A 19,434-nucleotide genomic window follows, 5' to 3' on the forward strand; every position below is an offset into this window, starting at 1 on the left:
ATTGGGCTTTGAAAGACTTACCAGCCCCACTGGCTGTTGTACAGTCTCCTGTATACTCTGCGTTGTTTAAGCTGTATTAGTCTTCCTGTTTATTTAAATGCAAGTTTTGTGAACTTTAAGTATTGCATTCTTTTTTATTGATGTGTTTAATATAATGTTTCTTCAGGGACTGAGTCATGCATTGAGAAAGCAAGCATGGAAATTTCTTCTGGGTTACTTTCCTTGGGACAGTACCAAGGAGGAAAGAACTCAACTTCAAAAACAAAAGACGTAAGTGTCTTTATAGTCATCTAAGAAATTCAAATAACTCAACCATACAAATTAGTAAAGGGTAAAAAAGAATTTTATTTTTATCTTTTTAATTTAAAAATTATGAGCACCAGTGTGGGAGTGTGAGGGAGGCCACAGATTTCGTTTGGAGGTATCTGTGAGCTCGCTGAGTAGACACACCAGGAGTCAAGTTTACCTTCCTGAGTTAAGAAATATTATGGAAAAGAAGTTATCATTGAATTTAAATGGTGGCAGCTGTGTCCAAGGAGTTTTGAGAGGGTTTGATCCCTTTATGAATCTTGTGATAGATGAAAGTGTGGAGATGGCAACTAGCGGGCAACAGAACAATATTGTAATAGTGGTAATGCAAGGAAATAGTATCATCATGTTAGAAGCCTCGGAAAGAGTAGAAAGAATGGCTGTGTTCACCAGAGAAATCAACTGTTTCCACATGTCCCCTCTCCACAGCACCTGTTTTACTACAAATAAAATTGAGTCGTATGCATTTTCATATTGAACTTTTGTGACGGTCAAAAAATACGTGTACCGTAGTTATTTCAAACCAGAAACATTTATTAGAAGGACCTCATTGCAGTTATGTTGGTGAATACATAGAAAGATGGTAAAAAAAATTTCAGTCCCTTTGTAAAAACATTTTGCATACTTGAAAAATAACTAATTAGATTTAGATTTTAAGATATATCTCATTCAGCCCTAAGCAGGGTAGCTCAGTTGCTTAGAGCATCATCCTAATACACTTAAGGTTGTGGGTTTGATTCCTGGTCAGGGCACATATGAGAATCAACCAGTGAATGTATAAATAAGTGGAAAAACCAATCAGTGTCTCTCTCTCTCTCTCTCTCTTTCTTCATTCCTCCCTCTCTAAAATCAATTAAAAAAATTAAACTATCTCATCTTGATTTATTTTTGCAATTTATTGTGAAATTATAAAAATGGCTTATAAGAAGTATATTTACTATTTAGGTTAATTACCTTTAAGAAATTTTTCTTGTGCTCTTGTTACATAAACTCATCTTTCATTCTTTTTGGAAGAGTGTCTCTATTTTTAAACAATTTCTCAGATTTGAAAAGAAAAACGACACCTTTCCAGATACACTTCTTATTCTCAATTTATTAGTTTAACCTTTGATTTAAAGCTCACTCCTAATCATTATGTCCATATGCAAATTCTCAGACAATTCTTTCTCTTTTCAGCACTCTTGCCAGTGATTCTAAGACATTTTCACATTAACAAGTTTGCAGTAAACTCCTTGTCACATTTAAAAAATAAAGTCTGTAGAGTTGTAATTATTTAGAAATTTTCATGGTTAAAATATTTAATGACAAATAATTTTAGCTGTGATATTAAGGATTAAGGTAAATGTTTTCTTACAGTCATACCTAAATAACTCTAGTAGTTTAAACTAAGTTTATGACATGTATAAGGTTTTATTTTTCCTTTGTTTTCATAACTTTAACCATTTCAGTATTATATTTATAAACTTAAATCTCACTAGCATTATAAATAATTTAATATGTTGTTTGTAGAAAAGCTCAATTACATTTTTTAAATGTTCAAAGTAAAGTAAGATGTTTATGGTATAAAATTGTTTCCTATAGTGACGAATACTTCAGGATGAAACTACAGTGGAAATCTGTCAGCGAAGAACAAGAGAAGAGAAATTCGAGGTTAAGAGACTATAGAAGTCTTATTGGTAATTTTTTCTTAATTTTGGAAGTGCACAAGAGAGGTTTACATTGAAATCTTGATAAAATTTAAGAAATGAATATATATGCTATAGAAATAGTTTCTAGAAATATGTTCCTTATAAAATATCTTTTGGTTCTATTTTTGTTTTATGTTTCTGCAGAAATATAAAAGAGAAGAAAAGTACAGATAGTTCATGAGGGTACAAATAACTTTTTATTATGTTTAAGCCACCTATTAAGTCAGATCATCTATATTGGCGTATGGCTATGTAAATTGTGCTTGAATTAATAAAAACTTTTATGTACTTCTTTATTAACTGTTACATGAAACAAACATTTTGACATATTTAAAAAATTTTATATTTATAGCATAATTTTTCTGGTATTGCTTTTCCTTACCAGTTTGATATATTTACAATTCTATAGATATATGCTTCCTTTATTAAATCTAATGTATTATGTTTTAACAGAAAGCTAGAATATTGCTCTAATAAAATTTTTAAGAAGTTCTTAGAGAACCTAAGCTCAAGTCATCTTCTATTGTTAGATTCTACCTCCTCACCTTGTCATAAGTATTGAGAATGTGCCAATTATTCAGTTTAAGGGGGAGTGCAAGTCATTTATAACTTTTAAACAGAACTGATAATAGAGTAAATTAATCATTTTTAGTTTTAAAAAAGTCTAATTTACTGAGAGATTTAATTTAGAAGAATACCTTTTTTCAATTGTAAAGTCTTTCCAAGATACATTTACTAGGTATCAGTGTTTGTGAATTGAATTGTTGGTATAACTTGGATACCATTGTGATGTTTTCAGATCTGTTTTTAATGTCATGAAATCATTTTTAGCAAAATGGATTTTTATTTTTTCAAAATTAAAATAAATTACTTGTATATAAACTGAATAATGTATCTGTAAGAATAAGGAAGTAATTTGTACTGAAGATGATTATGGAACATGGCAAAGAAATTGATAATATTGCTCATAGTGAATGAAGCAAACATGAATGAAACAAATCTCTTTGATTACGCTTGATTGTATAGTAACTTTTTTTCATTACTGTTTTCAAATAATACTGTCTAATCACAGCATTCATGACTGGCATTTTTATTGCTAACTAATGTGAATTATTACTTAATGTTCTTTTAATTAAGGGGAAGTACTGCCAGTTATTCAATTAAAAGATTTTTGTGTTTAGATAAAAACCGAAAGATATTTAAAAATGTACCCATGAGGAGGTATACTAATTTTTGAAAAGTATTCCAAAATTGTACTTTATTGCATATCTAAAATGGAATTTGATGAATTGTTTTAATTAAGGCAAGGCTTGGCAAGAGAGTAAAATTAATAGTAAGAAAAATAATCCTGTACTTGTAAGATGTGAGCGTTATAAAATCTGTTTTTTGAAAGGTTTTCAAATATGTGATGATTTTCCTCCTCAGAAAAAGATGTTAACAGGACAGATCGAACAAACAAGTTTTATGAAGGCCAGGACAATCCAGGGTTGATTTTGCTTCATGACATATTGATGACCTACTGTATGTATGATTTTGATTTGGGTGAGTTCTCCTGTAATATTCTAATTTAAAATTTTAATATATATATATTTTAGAATTTAGTTTATTAACCTGTTAGACATATGTATGTAATAGCTCTGTTACAGGAGCTGTTCTGCAGGGGACTGGAAACTTACCAGGCTATGATTCCCAAATTGTGTGCCAAGGAGCACTGTGTTGTCATAGTAAACTCATGGGGACAGTATGGGCTATTTTAAGTTTTTGAGGGAAATAATAGTGACATCTATAGCTCTGACTATTAGCTGAAATCGTTCAAGATTTCAACGTTAGATTCACCACATTCCTTCTGATGAAGTTATATCTTTGGAAAACAGTGTTTTGGCCTTGCTGTGATAAGCAAGTACTGGTGAAAATAGATGAGGAACAGGAAGGAGGATGGTGGCATCCAATTGGATTTCAAGGTTTGAGGAGTAGTGAAGTGCCTAATGGTTACTAAGTTCATAGGATATAAAAACTTAAGTTGTGTGGATCTAACTACTTAATAAATGGAAATGTTAGTTGTTTCTTTGAACCTAGGGTGCCTTGGAAAAATGTGCTGAGACATTAAGGATTCTGTGAAGTGAGAAAGTTTTGGAACCTTTGTTTGATAAGCTTTCTCAAACCCTGTTAAGGAAAATATTGATTTGATATATTAGGCATTGCAGATAATTATATAGGGCATGTAGAACTTTATTTTCTTTTCTTGGTAAGTTCGTTCCCTACCAAGAATGGGTTGGAAAGGCTGAAACTGGAGATGGGAGTAGGGGATTGCATGGGAAAGAGATACGAAGGGATAGAAAACCTAAGGAACCAATATTTTAAGGGATAAGAGAACTTGAGCTGTTTCTTTAAAGGGCCGACAAATTACCTAAGCGTAAACCTTTAAACAAGTATAAGCAGTGGGAAGTTTCTAAGTTACCTACCATATGAGTGACTCAGGTAGAGGTTAGTGGAAATAGATATTTTCCTGATTACTACAGCTGGAGACATCTTTGGAGAAGGTAATTGGATATTCTGCATATTAACCCTAAATAAACCTTGAATTACAGGTACATTTTCTTCACCATTTGTATCTATCTGGCTTATATATAAATTAGGGGGAGATATAAACTCTGTTGTGGATCTTGAGGCATCAGCCCCTTTGATGGACAGTAACTTGAAAACCACAGATTTTTCTTTAAAATTTGGCCAGTCCTATCATACCTATAATGAGTCTCAGATTGGATCATTGAAAACATACTGGTGGAGTGCTTTTCGAGTTACAGAGTGCTGTCATACCTGATTTGGATTTGGATTTGGATTCTAATAGCAGCCTTTTGAGAAAGTAGAAAAATAATGCGTACTTTATGAATAAGGTTATATTGATTCAAAGAGTGATTCAAGGTTGCACAAGTGGTAAATATTGGACTGGGGGGTGGAGGCCCAGATCTTTTAGGCTGGCATTCTTGCCACTATACATTCAGCGCCCCAGCCCTTTGTCATTTTGGTTTTTATTACCACTGTAGGGAATAGAACAACCATCATCCTAGGGAGCAAGAGGTGTTGCCCTGAACTCTCAGATTGTCATTTTGAGATAGGAGTTCATTCATAGTCCCAGAAGGAGTTCCTGAATGCTCAGATTTTTTCAGGGCATAAATCCAGATCAGCTGACTGGATAAATTGCTGTTTTAATTTGTCTGTATTAACTCCACATTCTTTCTAATCAAATACTTAAGTTATCTGAAACATAGCCAAGGTTCCCATTAAGAACTCTGACCTTGTGAGGAGCCTAAGTAGTTTTCATAAAGCAGTCGACCAAATTTCTTGCCTTTTACTTATAGCAAAGGAACTTGGGCTGTAAATTTACTCTTATAGGTGATTCTGTCATATTTAGTTGTTTGACTTCTTAGCCCATAGATTAGGTAGGTATAGGTATATTTGTATTGAATATAATCTCATTAATAGTGAGAAAGGAGACAAAAATTAAAAGCAGACAAGATAAAAATGACCAAAAGTGATAGAAGACCTCAAGGAGGAGCGATTTTTAGTTAGTTCAAAGACCCCACACCCAGGACATGTCTATGGGATTTGTCTTTTTTTTTCAGTGTATGTTCATAATGATGATCCTGAATAACCAATAAAAAGTGAAGTTATATTCAAAATACTGTATATAAAAAGGCAGGGAGTCTCTAATGTAAAAAAATGATTTCCAATGGCTAAGATTTTTTAAAATTTGATACTCTTAAGGGCTAAAGTTCAGTTAACCTGGAAAATTGAGCTAGATGTAGATGAAATTTTTCTTATCAGAGTGTGAGTGTACACTAGGATGGTAGGGAGATCATTTCTTACACTTCTCTGCTGAAACAAATTTGCTGTAAAAATAATTTAGGGAACTACTTCAGAAATTGTAGTAGTGCTGATTAAGATGTGCATCAGTCAGCCCTAGTGCAGATTCTGAGTGTCACTGAATGCTAATTTAAACAATTTTAATCTTTCTTTAATTAAAAGGAATTTGTACATTAATTCCACCCCCGCAACTCATGACATACCCCAACGAACATCATGTATAAAATAAGAGATTAAAAACAACTAGAATACAAAGATTAATTTGACTACTCGCTTTAGCTAAGACTTAGAGAAGAAATATGGTAGCAATGCTGTATGAAAGCTGAATACTTAAAGGCTTAAATTAGCCTCTTGGAGTTTTTTTTTAATTATACCTTTATAATAAAGCACATTTTCCCCCCAGAGGAAAGGTGCTTTGTAAATCTTTTGAATAGCACACTTTGAAATATTTCTATTATAGACCATATGCAGTCAGTCAGACCCAATCAAGCAGTAATCTTTTCCACTTTGTTGACTTCAGATCAGATTTCTTTCATGCTTTAATTCATTTAATCTTTGTTTGTCATTACTTTCACTGTGTCAGGACCATGTAGGAAAGTTTTGATGATAACAGTTTAGTCTTTCTTCCAGCCTGCTTATTCTTTCCTTCAAAGGGTGTTGTATTAGTCAGGGTTCGCCAGAGAAACAGAACTGTTAAGATTATATGTATATACACACACACACAAAAAGAAGTCCCACAATTTTCTGTGTGCAGGTTGGAGACTTAGGGAAGTTGGTGGTGTAGTTTGAAGAGCTGAGAGCAGAGGAGCGGTGGTGTAGATGCCAGTTTTGAGTCTGAAGGTATGAGAACCAGGTACACTGAGGGCAGGAGAAGATCAATGTCCCAGCTCAAGCAGCCAGTCAGAGAGCAAAGTCAACCTTCCTCCATCTTTTTATTGTTTTCAGGCTCTCTGGATGGTTTTGCTATGTCCATCCACATTGGAGAGGGCCATCTGCTTTAATCATTTCTCTAACTCAAAGGTTAATCTCTTCTAGAAACACCTTCACACACATTTCCAGAAATAATGTTTACTCAGACATCTGGTCATCCTGTGGCCCACTCAAGTTGACAAAAAATTAATCACCATAATTGCGCCTTATTTTAAAGAGCTTCTGCAAAAATATGTAGATATATTTATATTTAGATATTATTGTCATATGCCATTTTTTTTTTTTTTTTTGGCACTTTTCTCTAAATGTGTTGGTAACTCCATTTTCTGGTACTGTAATAATCAGATGCCTGCCATAGAAACCCAAGTGTTCTTTTGTGCTACAGTGATTAGAGCCATACTTCTCCACAGGATATACAGTATTCCCTCACTTATCGTGGGTATTATGTTCTAGACCCTTACGTAACTTTAACAACATACTTATACAGACTGCAAAATCCCGCGATATAGCGAAAAACCTGTGATAAATAATTAAATATAATATTAAAAAAATCCAGCGATACAGTGAGGCCGCGATATAGAGAGGGACTACTGTAGTGTAGACATAGGTTGGTGAAGACTGGGCATAGCAGTAGATGATAGGACGGAGGCTCAGAGCAGATGGAGCTAAATGTTTATTTGTAAGGAGATGCTGAAGTGACCCAAGCGCCTGTTATACATTTGATCAGATTTTTCAAGAGACTTTGTCTTATATGCGTCCCGGGTCATTTGTAAAAAAGTTTTCTTCCAAAATAGGAAGAGTGATGCAGAGTTGTGTATCGTTTCTAGCAGAAATATCCTCTTCCCTTTTGAAATATATGCTCTTTTTTAGAATTATGTACAAAGGGGCCCCAATAAGACTGTCAGCTGATTTCTCAAAAGAAACTCTGCAGGCAAGAAGGGACTGGCAAGAAATATTCAAAGTAATGAAAAGCAAAAACCTACAACCACGATTACTCTATCCAGGGAAGTTGTCGTTCAGAATGGAAAGGCATAGAAAGTGCTTCCAGGACAAAGTAAAACTGAAGGAGTTCATCAGATCCAAACCACTTTTCTATGAAATGTTAAAGGGACTTGTTTAGAAGAAGGAGGATCAAAACTATGAACATTAAAATGAAAACTGTATCACAACCAACAACGGAAGCTAGGGAATCAAAACAAAAGCAAACTAGGCAATGAGTGGAAAAAGAATCATAGGTATGGGGAACATAGAGGGGGGAAGTCAGCAGGAGGGAGAAGAAGGGAAAGGGAGGGAGATGGTGCAGGAATTAAGAAGCATAGTAGGAGGGAGTGGAGTAGACAGGAAGATGTTGAGAAGAACTATATGCACAACCAATGGGCATGGACTAAGGGGGGGCAACTGAAGGGAGGGGGGTCACTGGGTGGAGGGGAACAAAGGGAAAAGAAATTGGGACAACTGTAACAGCATAATCAATAAAGCATATTACAAATACAGTAAAATATATGCTCTTTTAAAAATATATATATATTTATTTATTTTTAGAGAGAGGGGAAGGGAGGAAGAGAAACATCAATGTGCAAGAGATACATTGGTCATGCCTCTCGCATGCCCCCAACTGAAGCCCTGGCCCGTAACCCAGGCATGTGCCCTGACTGGTCATCAAACTGCCAACCTTTTGGTTCGCAGGCTGGTGCTCAATCTGATGAGCCACATCAATTAGGGGGTAAAATATATGCTCTTCAAGTGGCTTCAGTGCAGATAGGTTTTGATGAATGATAAAATGTAAGCTTTGCACCTGCAAATGAAAAGACTAATTTCCACAGACTTCACAAGCTACCATTGGAAAAAAATCTCCATGTAACTTTAACAAATGTACAAAACTTAACAAAGTTGAATAATAATATGTATGCGAGAAGGCTTAGTTTGAGCTCTTGTTCCTTTGTTGTTTCAAGTATCTCTGTCTTATCCAAAGTCTAATTGTAAAATATTTAAGAAAATGAGGGTTTTATAAAACAACATCTTTCTTACCTAATTGCTAAACTTCTTCCTCCTGGTTTTATTTTCTTGGTGAACATCATATCTACCAATTTCTGAACCAAAGGAAAGGTGAAATTTTAAGTGAAATAAATGGTGGTGCTATGCACAGAAGGATACATAAAGCTTATGTTTTCAGAGACATAATTATTTTTTTTTTTCTTCTTAGGATATGTGCAAGGAATGAGTGACTTACTTTCCCCTCTTTTATTTGTGATGGAAAATGAGGTGGATGCCTTTTGGTGCTTTGTCTCCTACATGGACCAAATGGTAAAAATGAGGTTCCTTCCTTTTATCAAACTAATTTGAAAATTTAAGTTGTATAAATTTATTATATAAAATTGATGCTTATATTTAGCCAATTATGATGGAACTTGAAAAAATTGCTTCATATTGTTTATTTGGTTTTTTTTAATAGCCTTTTCAAGAAGCTTGGAAACGCTGGCATTATTTTAAAACCAAAAAGTAGATAGAAAGTGCCTGTAGTACAAGAATAATCAGGTTTTAATATCAGTAAATGCCATGAGTCATTACAGAATATGGATGAAATAGATGAATTCAGTTCTTGTGAAGTAGTTGAACTTTCATATCATCTGTTTCTGAGATAAAGCTTAGTCATACCAAGTAATATCCTTACCTTTTGTGAATATTTTGGATTTTGTCATTGATTTTTCTCCAGATGTGTCTGAACTATTTGTAACACTGACACTTTCTTAGTAATTCACTGTTATTTCCTTAGAAACATGTGGTTATTAGAGTTAAACTATATCTATATATACATATTATTATGAAGAACATTTTATCTATTATCATTGATTTATCTTGACAGTAGAGTTCTAGGACAATAGTCCAGAGACAGTATAACAAGGAAATAAAATAGAATAGTCTTCTCAAGTTATCTTTAAAAAAAAAAAAAGGAGAGGGTCTAAGAATAGATAAAGCATATGAAATCCAAAGAGTTGACTACATACATCACTGTACTGTTTCAAAATGAGATTAATATATTTCATGGTGGGCTTTGATGTCAGATATTGAAATGGCTTGCTTGCAAGGGGGTAAAGATTTTGAATATGTAATCATTTAAAATGTTTCCCTGTAATACAGGGTTTAACTTAGAGTTTCTGGGACACAAATGTGGAATTTGGAGGTGGTACCCTTTTTGTAAATTACTTCTACTCTTCCCCTGTTGCTTGCCAATTTTTCTTTCCCCTGCAGTTTTCTCCACTTTTGTCTTATTTTCTCAAGTCTCATCCATGCTTCCAACTCATCCTCACTTTCCCGCTCCTTTTCCACATGCATGATAAAATGAGATGGTTTTAAAATGTCTTTTGCTATTAAATTGATAAATAGTCAAATTATGTGGTTGTTTATCACAAACTAATGTTTTTGGATTATTTGGAAAGATTATTAATTACAGTAATCTAGTAATATCATAGTTTGTCTTCCTTACCTTTTTAATTGATTGATTTTACCTGCCTTCTTAGTTCCAATTACTCCCAAGTGCTCTAGAAACCTGAGGCATTTGTTATAAAGGTCTGTACAACTGATACTAATTGTATAAAAACTCTGGTCTGCCTTCCTTGTGTTTTTGTTGTTTATCCTTTTTTCACTAGAGCTAGTATGTTCCTTGATAAAGGGTTCATGTCTTTGCTTAACTAGTTCTCTGGTATGTCTCCAGAATTTTCCTAATACGAGGTTTTTGTTCAGCAGATTTTTGTAGAATAAACACATGAATATTTCCCCAGTGCTTAGTTTAGATCTCTACTTATAGTAGGTACTCCAAAAGTATCAACATGAACATAACAGTGTTTAGTTTTTTATAATAATAGTTTTCATCAAACTGAGGAAATATTGGCATGTTCAGATATATTGGCTTATAATAATTGCATACATACACATGCATGTATTTTGGTCTCAAATGTAAAGATTACTTTCTGAACATCTGTAATTTACACTTCCAGTCTATTTGTCATTTTTTGTATATGAAGGTTCAAGTTCTTCTGTCTTTATCACAGTAAATGTTCTTTGTGTTTGCCTTTTCTACTGAGGATGGTCTGGGGATTTTTCTAGTCTTTATTCTAAAAAGATCTCAATATATTGTCTACTAACATCCCTTTTTTCATAATATTTAAATGAAAGGGCAATATGTTGGAATCAAAATAACCTGCACGATTAGTTTTCACTGTGTTACTATTGTTTAGTGTCCTAAGTCAGTGCTGCTGTTGTTCAGCTCCATTTTGTTTTACGGCTTTATTTCATGTAAGGTTTTGTTTCTTATGTGATGGCTGAACCTAATATGTGTAGATTTACTTGTGTTGATATTTACTCACATCTAATATAGGTCTAGGCATAGACTTTGTTATGGGAAATTATGGAAACATTTGCAAAACTATCTAATGAACTCTTGTACCCACCGTTCATTTTGCCATAAAGTTTAGTCCCTCCCTTTCTTTTCCTCACCTCCCACCTCCATATAATGTATATGCATGTGTATATGTATATATACATTACATGTATATGTGTGCACATATTTATCTATAGATAGAGTTGAAGCCCTTTGTATATTCACGTGGATCTTATTTCTTCTTCTCCAGGAATAGCTACTTTTCCAAAGTTGGCTTCTGTCATTTTGGAAGTGCTTCTTTTTATAGCTGAAAGGGTAGCAGTGGCTATGCCATGTTGGTTACTCCCAAACCAACTAGGCTTTGGCTGTGTCATAACAAAACTGATGCTGTTGATCAGGGAGTTAATCCTGCCTTCCCCTATAGGCCCTGTGATCAGTGTGAAGAAACTGTATCTCAAAGGGTTATGTTAGTTTGTTAAACTATTTAAATCATTAAAGAGAAACTAGTTTATTGAGAATCAATAGCCTTTAAATTTTTTTGTTTTTACCAGGAATGGGTGGTACTCACTCCTTCTATTATAGCACTGCTCTTGTCTTGAAAACGACAATGGAAGTGTGAGAGAGGGGATGCTCCTCAGGTTTTTCACAAGGATTAGGATAGAGGTCACCATAGAGGGGTCAGAGCACATTTTAAAGGGATCAGAATCATCTAAGAAGCCTTTTATTTATTTTATTGTTCCCTCCTTTGACAGAAGTGTTGGTAGGCATCTACTCAGTTCTGATGATTTTTGAAAGCATGTAAACCACAGCAGTTCTCAAACTTTGTGATCTCAGGAGCCGTTCACACCCTTAAATGTTATGGAAGACCACAAGAGTATGTGTTTATGTAGGTTATATCTATTGATGTTTATCATATTAAAAATTAGTACTGAGAAAATTATATTTATTTAAAAATAACAGTAAACCTACTATACCTTAACATATATAACATTTTGATTTTTTTATTTTTAATTTCTTCTTTTATTGTTGTTCTATTACAGTTGTCCCAATTTTTCCCCTGTTGCTCTTTACCACCCCTCCCACCGTCAATCCCCGCCCTGTTGTCCGTGTCCATGGGTCATTCATACTAGTTCTTGACTAGGCCCTTCTCCTTCTTTCCCTCCTTCTCCTCCTCCCCACCCCGGTCACTGTCAGTCTGTCCCTCATTTTGGTGCCTCTGGTTCTGTTTTGCTCATTTGTTTGTTTTGTTCATTAGGTTCCTGTTATAGGTGAGATCATATGGAATCATATATAACATTTTTAAATGGAAAGTTAGTTCTTTAAAACAAATTTACTGAGAAGAGGGATTGTTTTACATTTCCATTTTCTTTAATGTCTATTTTAGTAGGAGAGAGTGGGATTTTCATATCTGCTTCTGTATTGTTTTTTGCATTAATCAATACACATTATATAGCCTTTACACTTGTGGGAGATTTTGAAGTGCAAGATGCATAAAATCTTCTAGTATTGTCATGAAGATGGTTTTGACAGTATAGATTTCCCTAATGTCATCAAATATAAGAAAGTCAATTCTTTCAAATGAGATACATGTTAAAGCTAAAATTAATTTTATTTCGTATGATAATTTGAAGAAATATTTAACAATGGAAGTGATTTGATAAAAGCTTATTTCCCAAATGTGTATTTCTTTCACCAGATCTCTTATTTGTTGTCAGAAATAAGTATATCAATCAGTCTACAGTTGCTGTTGCTACATTCTTCTTTATCTAAATCAAATGAGTAGAGGGAATAAATAATCCTTAGTTTGAGACCAAGTATTCACTCTTCCTCATTTTTAATGTTGCTTTTAGCTTTTTAATTTGTTGTGATTAAAAAAAATATAACCAGTGTGGTATTAGTCCAACATTTGTCTTTAGACTCATGGTTTAGTTATTATGTAATATAAAACATTTATTAAATATTACTTATGTGGTAACATGTATTTCCTTCTATTTAAAGCATCAAAATTTTGAAGAACAAATGCAAGGCATGAAGACCCAGCTAATTCAACTAAGTACCTTACTTCGCTTGTTGGACAGTGGATTTTGCAATTACTTAGGTAAGGTTAGTGAATCAGAGCTATACACACCGAATTGTAGAGTAGTACACAGAGAGACAAAATGTATGTAACTCTTTTAAAGACATGTATACTCTACTGCTGTTGCTTGGGTTCCTCTGAGGAATAAAAGTGTGGGACCAAATTGTCTTTGTGTAATTATGTCTTAAAACAGTTTATTTATAAAATGAATTATTTGTTGTTACTTGTTTTATTTTAAGGAAGTTAGCCTCTAATTCCTTGAATTAGAAGACAGTTGAATTTATAGGACTTTAAATAGCCTAAGATGCATAGAAAAGTTTGACTTTGAAATAAGTCACTGTATTCTGAAATAATTAGCATAAGAGTAAGCCATATATTTATTTTTTCTTCTGTATAGAATCTCAGGACTCTGGATACCTTTATTTTTGCTTCAGATGGCTTTTAATCAGATTTAAAAGGGAATTTAGTTTTCTAGATATTCTTCGATTATGGGAGGTAAGTTCTTAAATTATTCAAATGTAATACTGATTATGGAAAGCAACATCTATTCTACAGACTATAAATGGATTTTAATAGTCTAACTGAAATTTCTAAAGCAAATATGTTCAAAAATTTGATACTTATCTCCTTAAAATTTAATGATCTTCAACTGAATATCTGGTCTTTGGAGCCTGTAAATCGTAATTCTTGTGAGAAATTTGGGCCTAGTTGGTTTCTGAGAACCAGTTCTGTAGACCATTTATGTCTGTACTCTTTCCTAGGGAGACTTGCACATCTTGTATAGACTGGGTAGAGTGTGACCGGCCAGGTCCTTTATTTGTAGTTTCAAGTGTTGGGATGGAGCTGACTTTTGTTTTGCTTTGTAAAAGAAATTTAAGTTAGAACAAAATGCTGAGAATTATATAACACACATCCTACCATGCATATTTAACATTTTGCCATATTTATGTCTAGCTTTTTCTCTTTTTTTTTCACAAGAAGAAAAATTAAAGATATCACCAGCATCTTTTTTAACCACCACCCAAGCCCCATTTTCCTTTCCCTGACTCTAGGGGATATTCAAGATCATGTTTTTGGTATATATCCTTTCATTCCATTTGGTACCCAGGGCAGCTCTCGAAAAACAGAAAATCATCATTTTCTTTTTGAATATCTGCTAATACTAAAATAGAATATTGATGTAATGACTGATTGCTACCTTTTCTTTATAAAAATAAGGGATTACAGAGATTTTCTCAAGGAAAGGATGGGGGAGATAATCCATTTGGATGAATAGATTTACATGCAGTAGAACCAACCCCAGTACCCTGGGAGGCTTTTACAGCTGGAAGTTGTTTCCTATACTTATGGTAATTATGTTGTCATTGGAGAAGCTGATTGAAGGATCACTGCTTTGTGGAGGATCCCTTCCTCTGTTTGAAATTAGAAGTAAAGCCCTGGCTGGTGTGGCTCAGTGGATTGAGCACTGGCCTGCGAACCAAAGGATCACTGGTTAGATTCCCAGTCAGGGCGTGTTCCTGGTTTATGAGTCAGGTATCTGGTTGTCATGCGAGAGGCAACCACACGTTGGTGTTTCCCTTTTTTTCTCCCTTCTTTCCCCTCTCTCTAAAAATAAGTAAATAAAATTATTTTAAAAAGAACAAAGAAATTAGAAGTAAAACTCACATGTTCTTTTTTCCCCACATTTCATTTAATCGTCAATACAAACATTGAAATGGAAAGATAATTTTATATTCTCCATTTTCCCAGGTGAGGAAACCAGAGTTTCAAAGAAAACTCACATGTTCTTGACCTGAAAAATTTTAAAGTTTATTAATTTTGTTAAATTAGTATCAACTTTTTTTAAAGGATGAATTGAGAATATTATTTACCACATATCTAGAATAATTCCCTAATCTGTGTTTACCAAATACATTGGGACTTTAAATGAAAACTTGGAGGTTAATTAAATTTCATTTAAACTTTTAAAAATTGGATTAGTCTGAAAATTAGACAACTTGACTTACTCCTGGTAAAATAAGTAAAAACATTTCAGGTATGCTTTAATAATATGGTTATCTGGGTCCAGCTATTATTAGGTCTATTAACAAGAGGGACATTGAGGCCTTAAGTTTGAAGGCATTACTTATAGTTTGGAAGAAGAGCAGTTGTTGATTAAATGTTTTATACATTTGGGTGTAAATTTGGGTAGTTGATTCAGTTTTTGTCACAGTCAGGGATACTCTGACTTTTATAATATGATATTTAGGCCTTGACCTGTGTGGTTCAGTTGGTTGGGTGTCATCCTGCAAAGCAAAAGGTCGCTGGTTTAATTCCTGGTTGGGGCACATACCTGGGTTGCAGGTTTGGTCTCAGGTCAGGGCATGTGCGAGAAGCAACCAGTGGGTGTTTCGAGACTCACATTGATGTTTCTTTCTCTCCATTTCTTTTTCTCTTTCTTCCCTTCTCTCTCAAACAATAATTAAATAAAAAAGTAAATAAATACATAAGATGATGTTTAAAATGTAGACTTCCTCTGGGTGTTTTTGATTTCATGCATTATGTAACCGAATCTTCTTTTTTAATTTATAGGACTTAGCCGCCTTCTTCTTCCTCTTTTTTTTTTTTTAAAGAGACCGAGGGTGGTTTAAAAGTGAAAAAAGTACTTGAAAGTTCAGAAAAATTTTGAAAATGCCTCTAACTCTTACACCTTAATCTTAACCACATTGCTGTGGCTCCTTAATTAATACCATTTATCATATTGGTTAGACTCAATTATTTGTTCATTGTAATTACCTAAAGAGCTGCATTTGGAATTCATTGGATTCACATAATGTTAAGCTTGACATTAGTTACTTTGTAGGTAAAGGTAAGACTTTCCTCTTTTACCTATCATTTGCTAACTAGAAAACTAGTGGACCGACCCATCTAGTCAACTTCTGCTTTACATAGAAATCATTTAGAGTTCAGCTTTGTATATGTGAGGAAAATATTTTAGAATTCATGTTTTACTAACTAGTTATTCTGTTTTATAGGTAATGTGGACTGAACTACCATGCAAAAATTTCCATCTTCTTCTCTGTTGTGCTATTCTGGAATCTGAAAAGCAGCAAATAATGGAAAAGCATTATGGTTTTAATGAAATACTTAAGGTAGTTATTCCTTTTATTGAGATTTTAATATTTTGGCTCTTTTCTCTATTTGGTTGTACTGATGCACAAAACATTTTCTTGGAGAATCATTGAATCATTGAATTGAATAACTTAATTATATCTTTAACAGTACTAGGACTGACTGAGAATGACAGTTCACCAAATATAATACATATTGGCCAGTTATTTTTACCTGGTTAATTAGGAAAAGAAATTCAACAGATGCATATTTAATATAGTTTAGTTTTAAAAAAATATAATTGTATTTTGCTTATAACTTTGAGGTGGTAGACTTGAGATAGCTGCTGGATTTAATGTCCCATAAGTTTATTAGTTATTTCTTAGCTTTAAAACTTGAAATGATCTAAGGAAAGATATATACTGTCCACATACTGTTTATTTGTAGTATGTGGACTTTTTTTTTAAGGATTTTATCTGCGGTGAAATATAACATAAATCATATAGTAGAACATAGTAGTGCTTTTAATTTTGATTATCATTTTATTTTATTCATTTTAGCATATCAATGAATTGTCCATGAAAATTGGTGTGGAAGATATACTCTGCAAGGCAGAAGCAATTTCTCTACAGATGGTAAAATGCAAGGTATACAGTATTTTAAATAATTGCAAGATTTTTTGTTTATATGTTTTTGGTGGGTTGAGGTCAGGAAAGAATTTTTCTTCTTAGAATATAATATAAATGGCAGTTTTAGCAAGTTGAAGCCAGACACAAAGCATTGGCTAGCATTTTGTTTATCATTATAAATTTACAGCACATAATTGAAATTTTGATTAATTATGCTAGGAAAAATGGCAAAAGTAATGAAAACATTTCTGAAACAACCAGCTAGGCTGTGGAATTTAAGCAATGGTATTTGTGTAATTTATTCATGGTTCCAAATACTTATTTTGGTTCAGTTCTTTAAACACCTAGTGCAAGTAGCTATTCTGTTCAAAACATGTCAGTGATACCTTCTTATTTTTAAGGGACCTTTGTGTATTGAGGGAAAAAGACAGTATAAGTAAGATATTATAAAAACAAGGACAATGAAATAAATGCTAAATATTAGTGAACTATATGTTTGTGGGAGTGATAGGGTTGGAGTAGAGAGTCATTAATTCAGAATAGAAGGTCAGGGAATGACTTAAAATGGTTAGGATTTCATCTGGAGTGGAGAAGGTAGGTTTGAGAGGATACACAATTGCTCTTTTAGAACAACTGCTCAGATTCTGATATAAGTATAGTATTAATTAGAAGTTACTTTGTGATTAATTTTCTTTATAGTAAACCATGGTTTATGTTTGATTTTTCATATTAAGGAATTGCCGCAAGCAGTTTGTGAGATCCTGGGGCTTCAGCACAGTGAAGTTACAACACCAGATTCAGACATTGGGGAAGATGAAAATATTGGCAGGGCTAGTTGTCCTGCATCTGCATTTCAGAGTAACTCCTTGCCTGTACTTGCTGCAAGTGGAGCCAGAGATGACAACCCAACACAGATATCAGCATCCCCCAGTACTAGCAGATTAACACCTGCATGATCCTTGTTGCTAAATTTTTGAAGGGACACTTTGTTGCAACTTTTTTGGAGTACTTGAAAGGTGGAAATTTAAAATCTTGGTAATGATCATGCTTTAAGGTTTATGGAAAGAAAGTGTACTGATGTTCTTGCATTAAAGCTTTACAAAGATTTACACTAATTATTTTTGTAGTTACTTCTACCAAATAGCCTTTCTTTTTCAATAACATTCCTTAGTATTTTTATAGCCAAGTACATTTTATTTTCTTGCTGATGAACTGGAATTGGATAAATATTACAAGTGGATGAATTGGAAATTAAGCACTTTGAAAACATTCACTTTGTTTACTCTAAGTTTAGTGGGTTTTGGATTTGATTAAATTAAATGTTAAGCCTTGCTATCGCATTCTAAGCTGAGAATTAGATTGCTACCCAGTAACAAAATAAAAGAATTTGTTTTTCTCTATTGTTTACAGCAATACTCAGCTTAAATATTTATGCTGGTTGAATGTGATTTAAATTGGACATTTTCATCAATGCAATTTAATGTGTAAAGAGCTATTAAATGTAATAGTGGATTGGCAGTATATTTTTTACATTGAACTTTTCTTCACTTGTATGTAAAGACTATATGAGCACTTATTTATGAGTATGAGAAAGGATAGACATATTTTCTTTAACTGAATAAACTTGACTATTGATTTATATAACATGATTTGACAAAATTAATACATAGCTTCAATATAAGATCTTTTTCAAAACTATTTTCTTAACCAAGCATTTATTTCATGAAACTACATTCAACCCTTTACATGGTGTAATTTTGAAATTAATTGCTTGTAAACTTACTTTACTAATAATGTTTATTATCTTTCCTAATAATGTATTAACTAATCAGGTCTTTAAATTTTTATAAAATGCTCTGCAAAAAGCTATGTCAAAAACTTCAGTATACTATCACAAGACTCAAGATAATACTCTTTTGTATATGAACAAAGCTGTTGTTTTTACCATGCAGTGTTGCATGATTTTAAGTTATGTGGAATTGGCATAACTGATTCCATTTTAATTGTAATTTGTTAATTCCTGTACATATCATTAAAATAAATTTGAAGTTGAAGTAGTGTTTTCAGTTAAATTACACCTAGAAATAGTCTGCTAGTGCTTCATTAGGAGAAAAAGAATTCAAGATGGATCCAGTAAATTTCATATTTTTATGTGATTGAAACAATTGTTTGAATGAATTGTGGAAATGAGAAAGAAAAATGACCACTTTTATAACTGAAAAAAATTTTTCACTGGCATGAAATTGGGCATAGTATTGCCATGGAGGATGTAATTATGTGACACACTAAAGCAACTTCCTACAGTTGATGCTAATAATATAAAATGTGACGCAGTTCTAAAATGGTCTAATAGATAGCTCCCCTACCCCCAGAAAGCTAGGGAACCAAATGAAATTTTTTTCCTACTTGAGCATTAACTGACAATCATGACAGTAGAACCATTAGATGTTAGTTTTTAATATTATATGT

General features: G+C 33.1%; 1 protein-coding gene and 1 pseudogene across 2 annotated transcripts in view; both read left to right on the plus strand.

The window, feature by feature from the left end:
• TBC1D15 (TBC1 domain family member 15) overlaps positions 1 to 19,019 on the plus strand; it is a 68,978-nt gene extending 49,959 nt beyond the window's left edge. For both annotated transcript variants that reach the window (XM_090273628.1, XM_090273629.1), the window contains 9 exons: positions 167 to 270; positions 1,891 to 1,985; positions 3,423 to 3,539; positions 8,995 to 9,095; positions 13,168 to 13,267; positions 13,644 to 13,741; positions 16,261 to 16,377; positions 16,897 to 16,983; positions 17,700 to 19,019. In XM_090273628.1, the coding sequence (XP_090129754.1) occupies positions 167 to 270; positions 1,891 to 1,985; positions 3,423 to 3,539; positions 8,995 to 9,095; positions 13,168 to 13,267; positions 13,644 to 13,741; positions 16,261 to 16,377; positions 16,897 to 16,983; positions 17,700 to 17,921 (1,041 nt within the window). In that variant the 3' untranslated portion in view covers positions 17,922 to 19,019. The remainder of the gene's footprint in view (positions 1 to 166; positions 271 to 1,890; positions 1,986 to 3,422; positions 3,540 to 8,994; positions 9,096 to 13,167; positions 13,268 to 13,643; positions 13,742 to 16,260; positions 16,378 to 16,896; positions 16,984 to 17,699) is intronic.
• On the plus strand, positions 461 to 787 carry LOC150012177 (small nuclear ribonucleoprotein G pseudogene; annotated as a pseudogene).
• Positions 19,020 to 19,434: the final 415 nt, after the last annotated feature.

The sequence above is a fragment of the Furipterus horrens genome, unplaced genomic scaffold (genome assembly GCF_987537825.1).
Source record: "Furipterus horrens unplaced genomic scaffold, mFurHor1.1.pri manual_scaffold_4, whole genome shotgun sequence".
Classification (NCBI taxonomy): Eukaryota; Metazoa; Chordata; class Mammalia; order Chiroptera; family Furipteridae; genus Furipterus; species Furipterus horrens.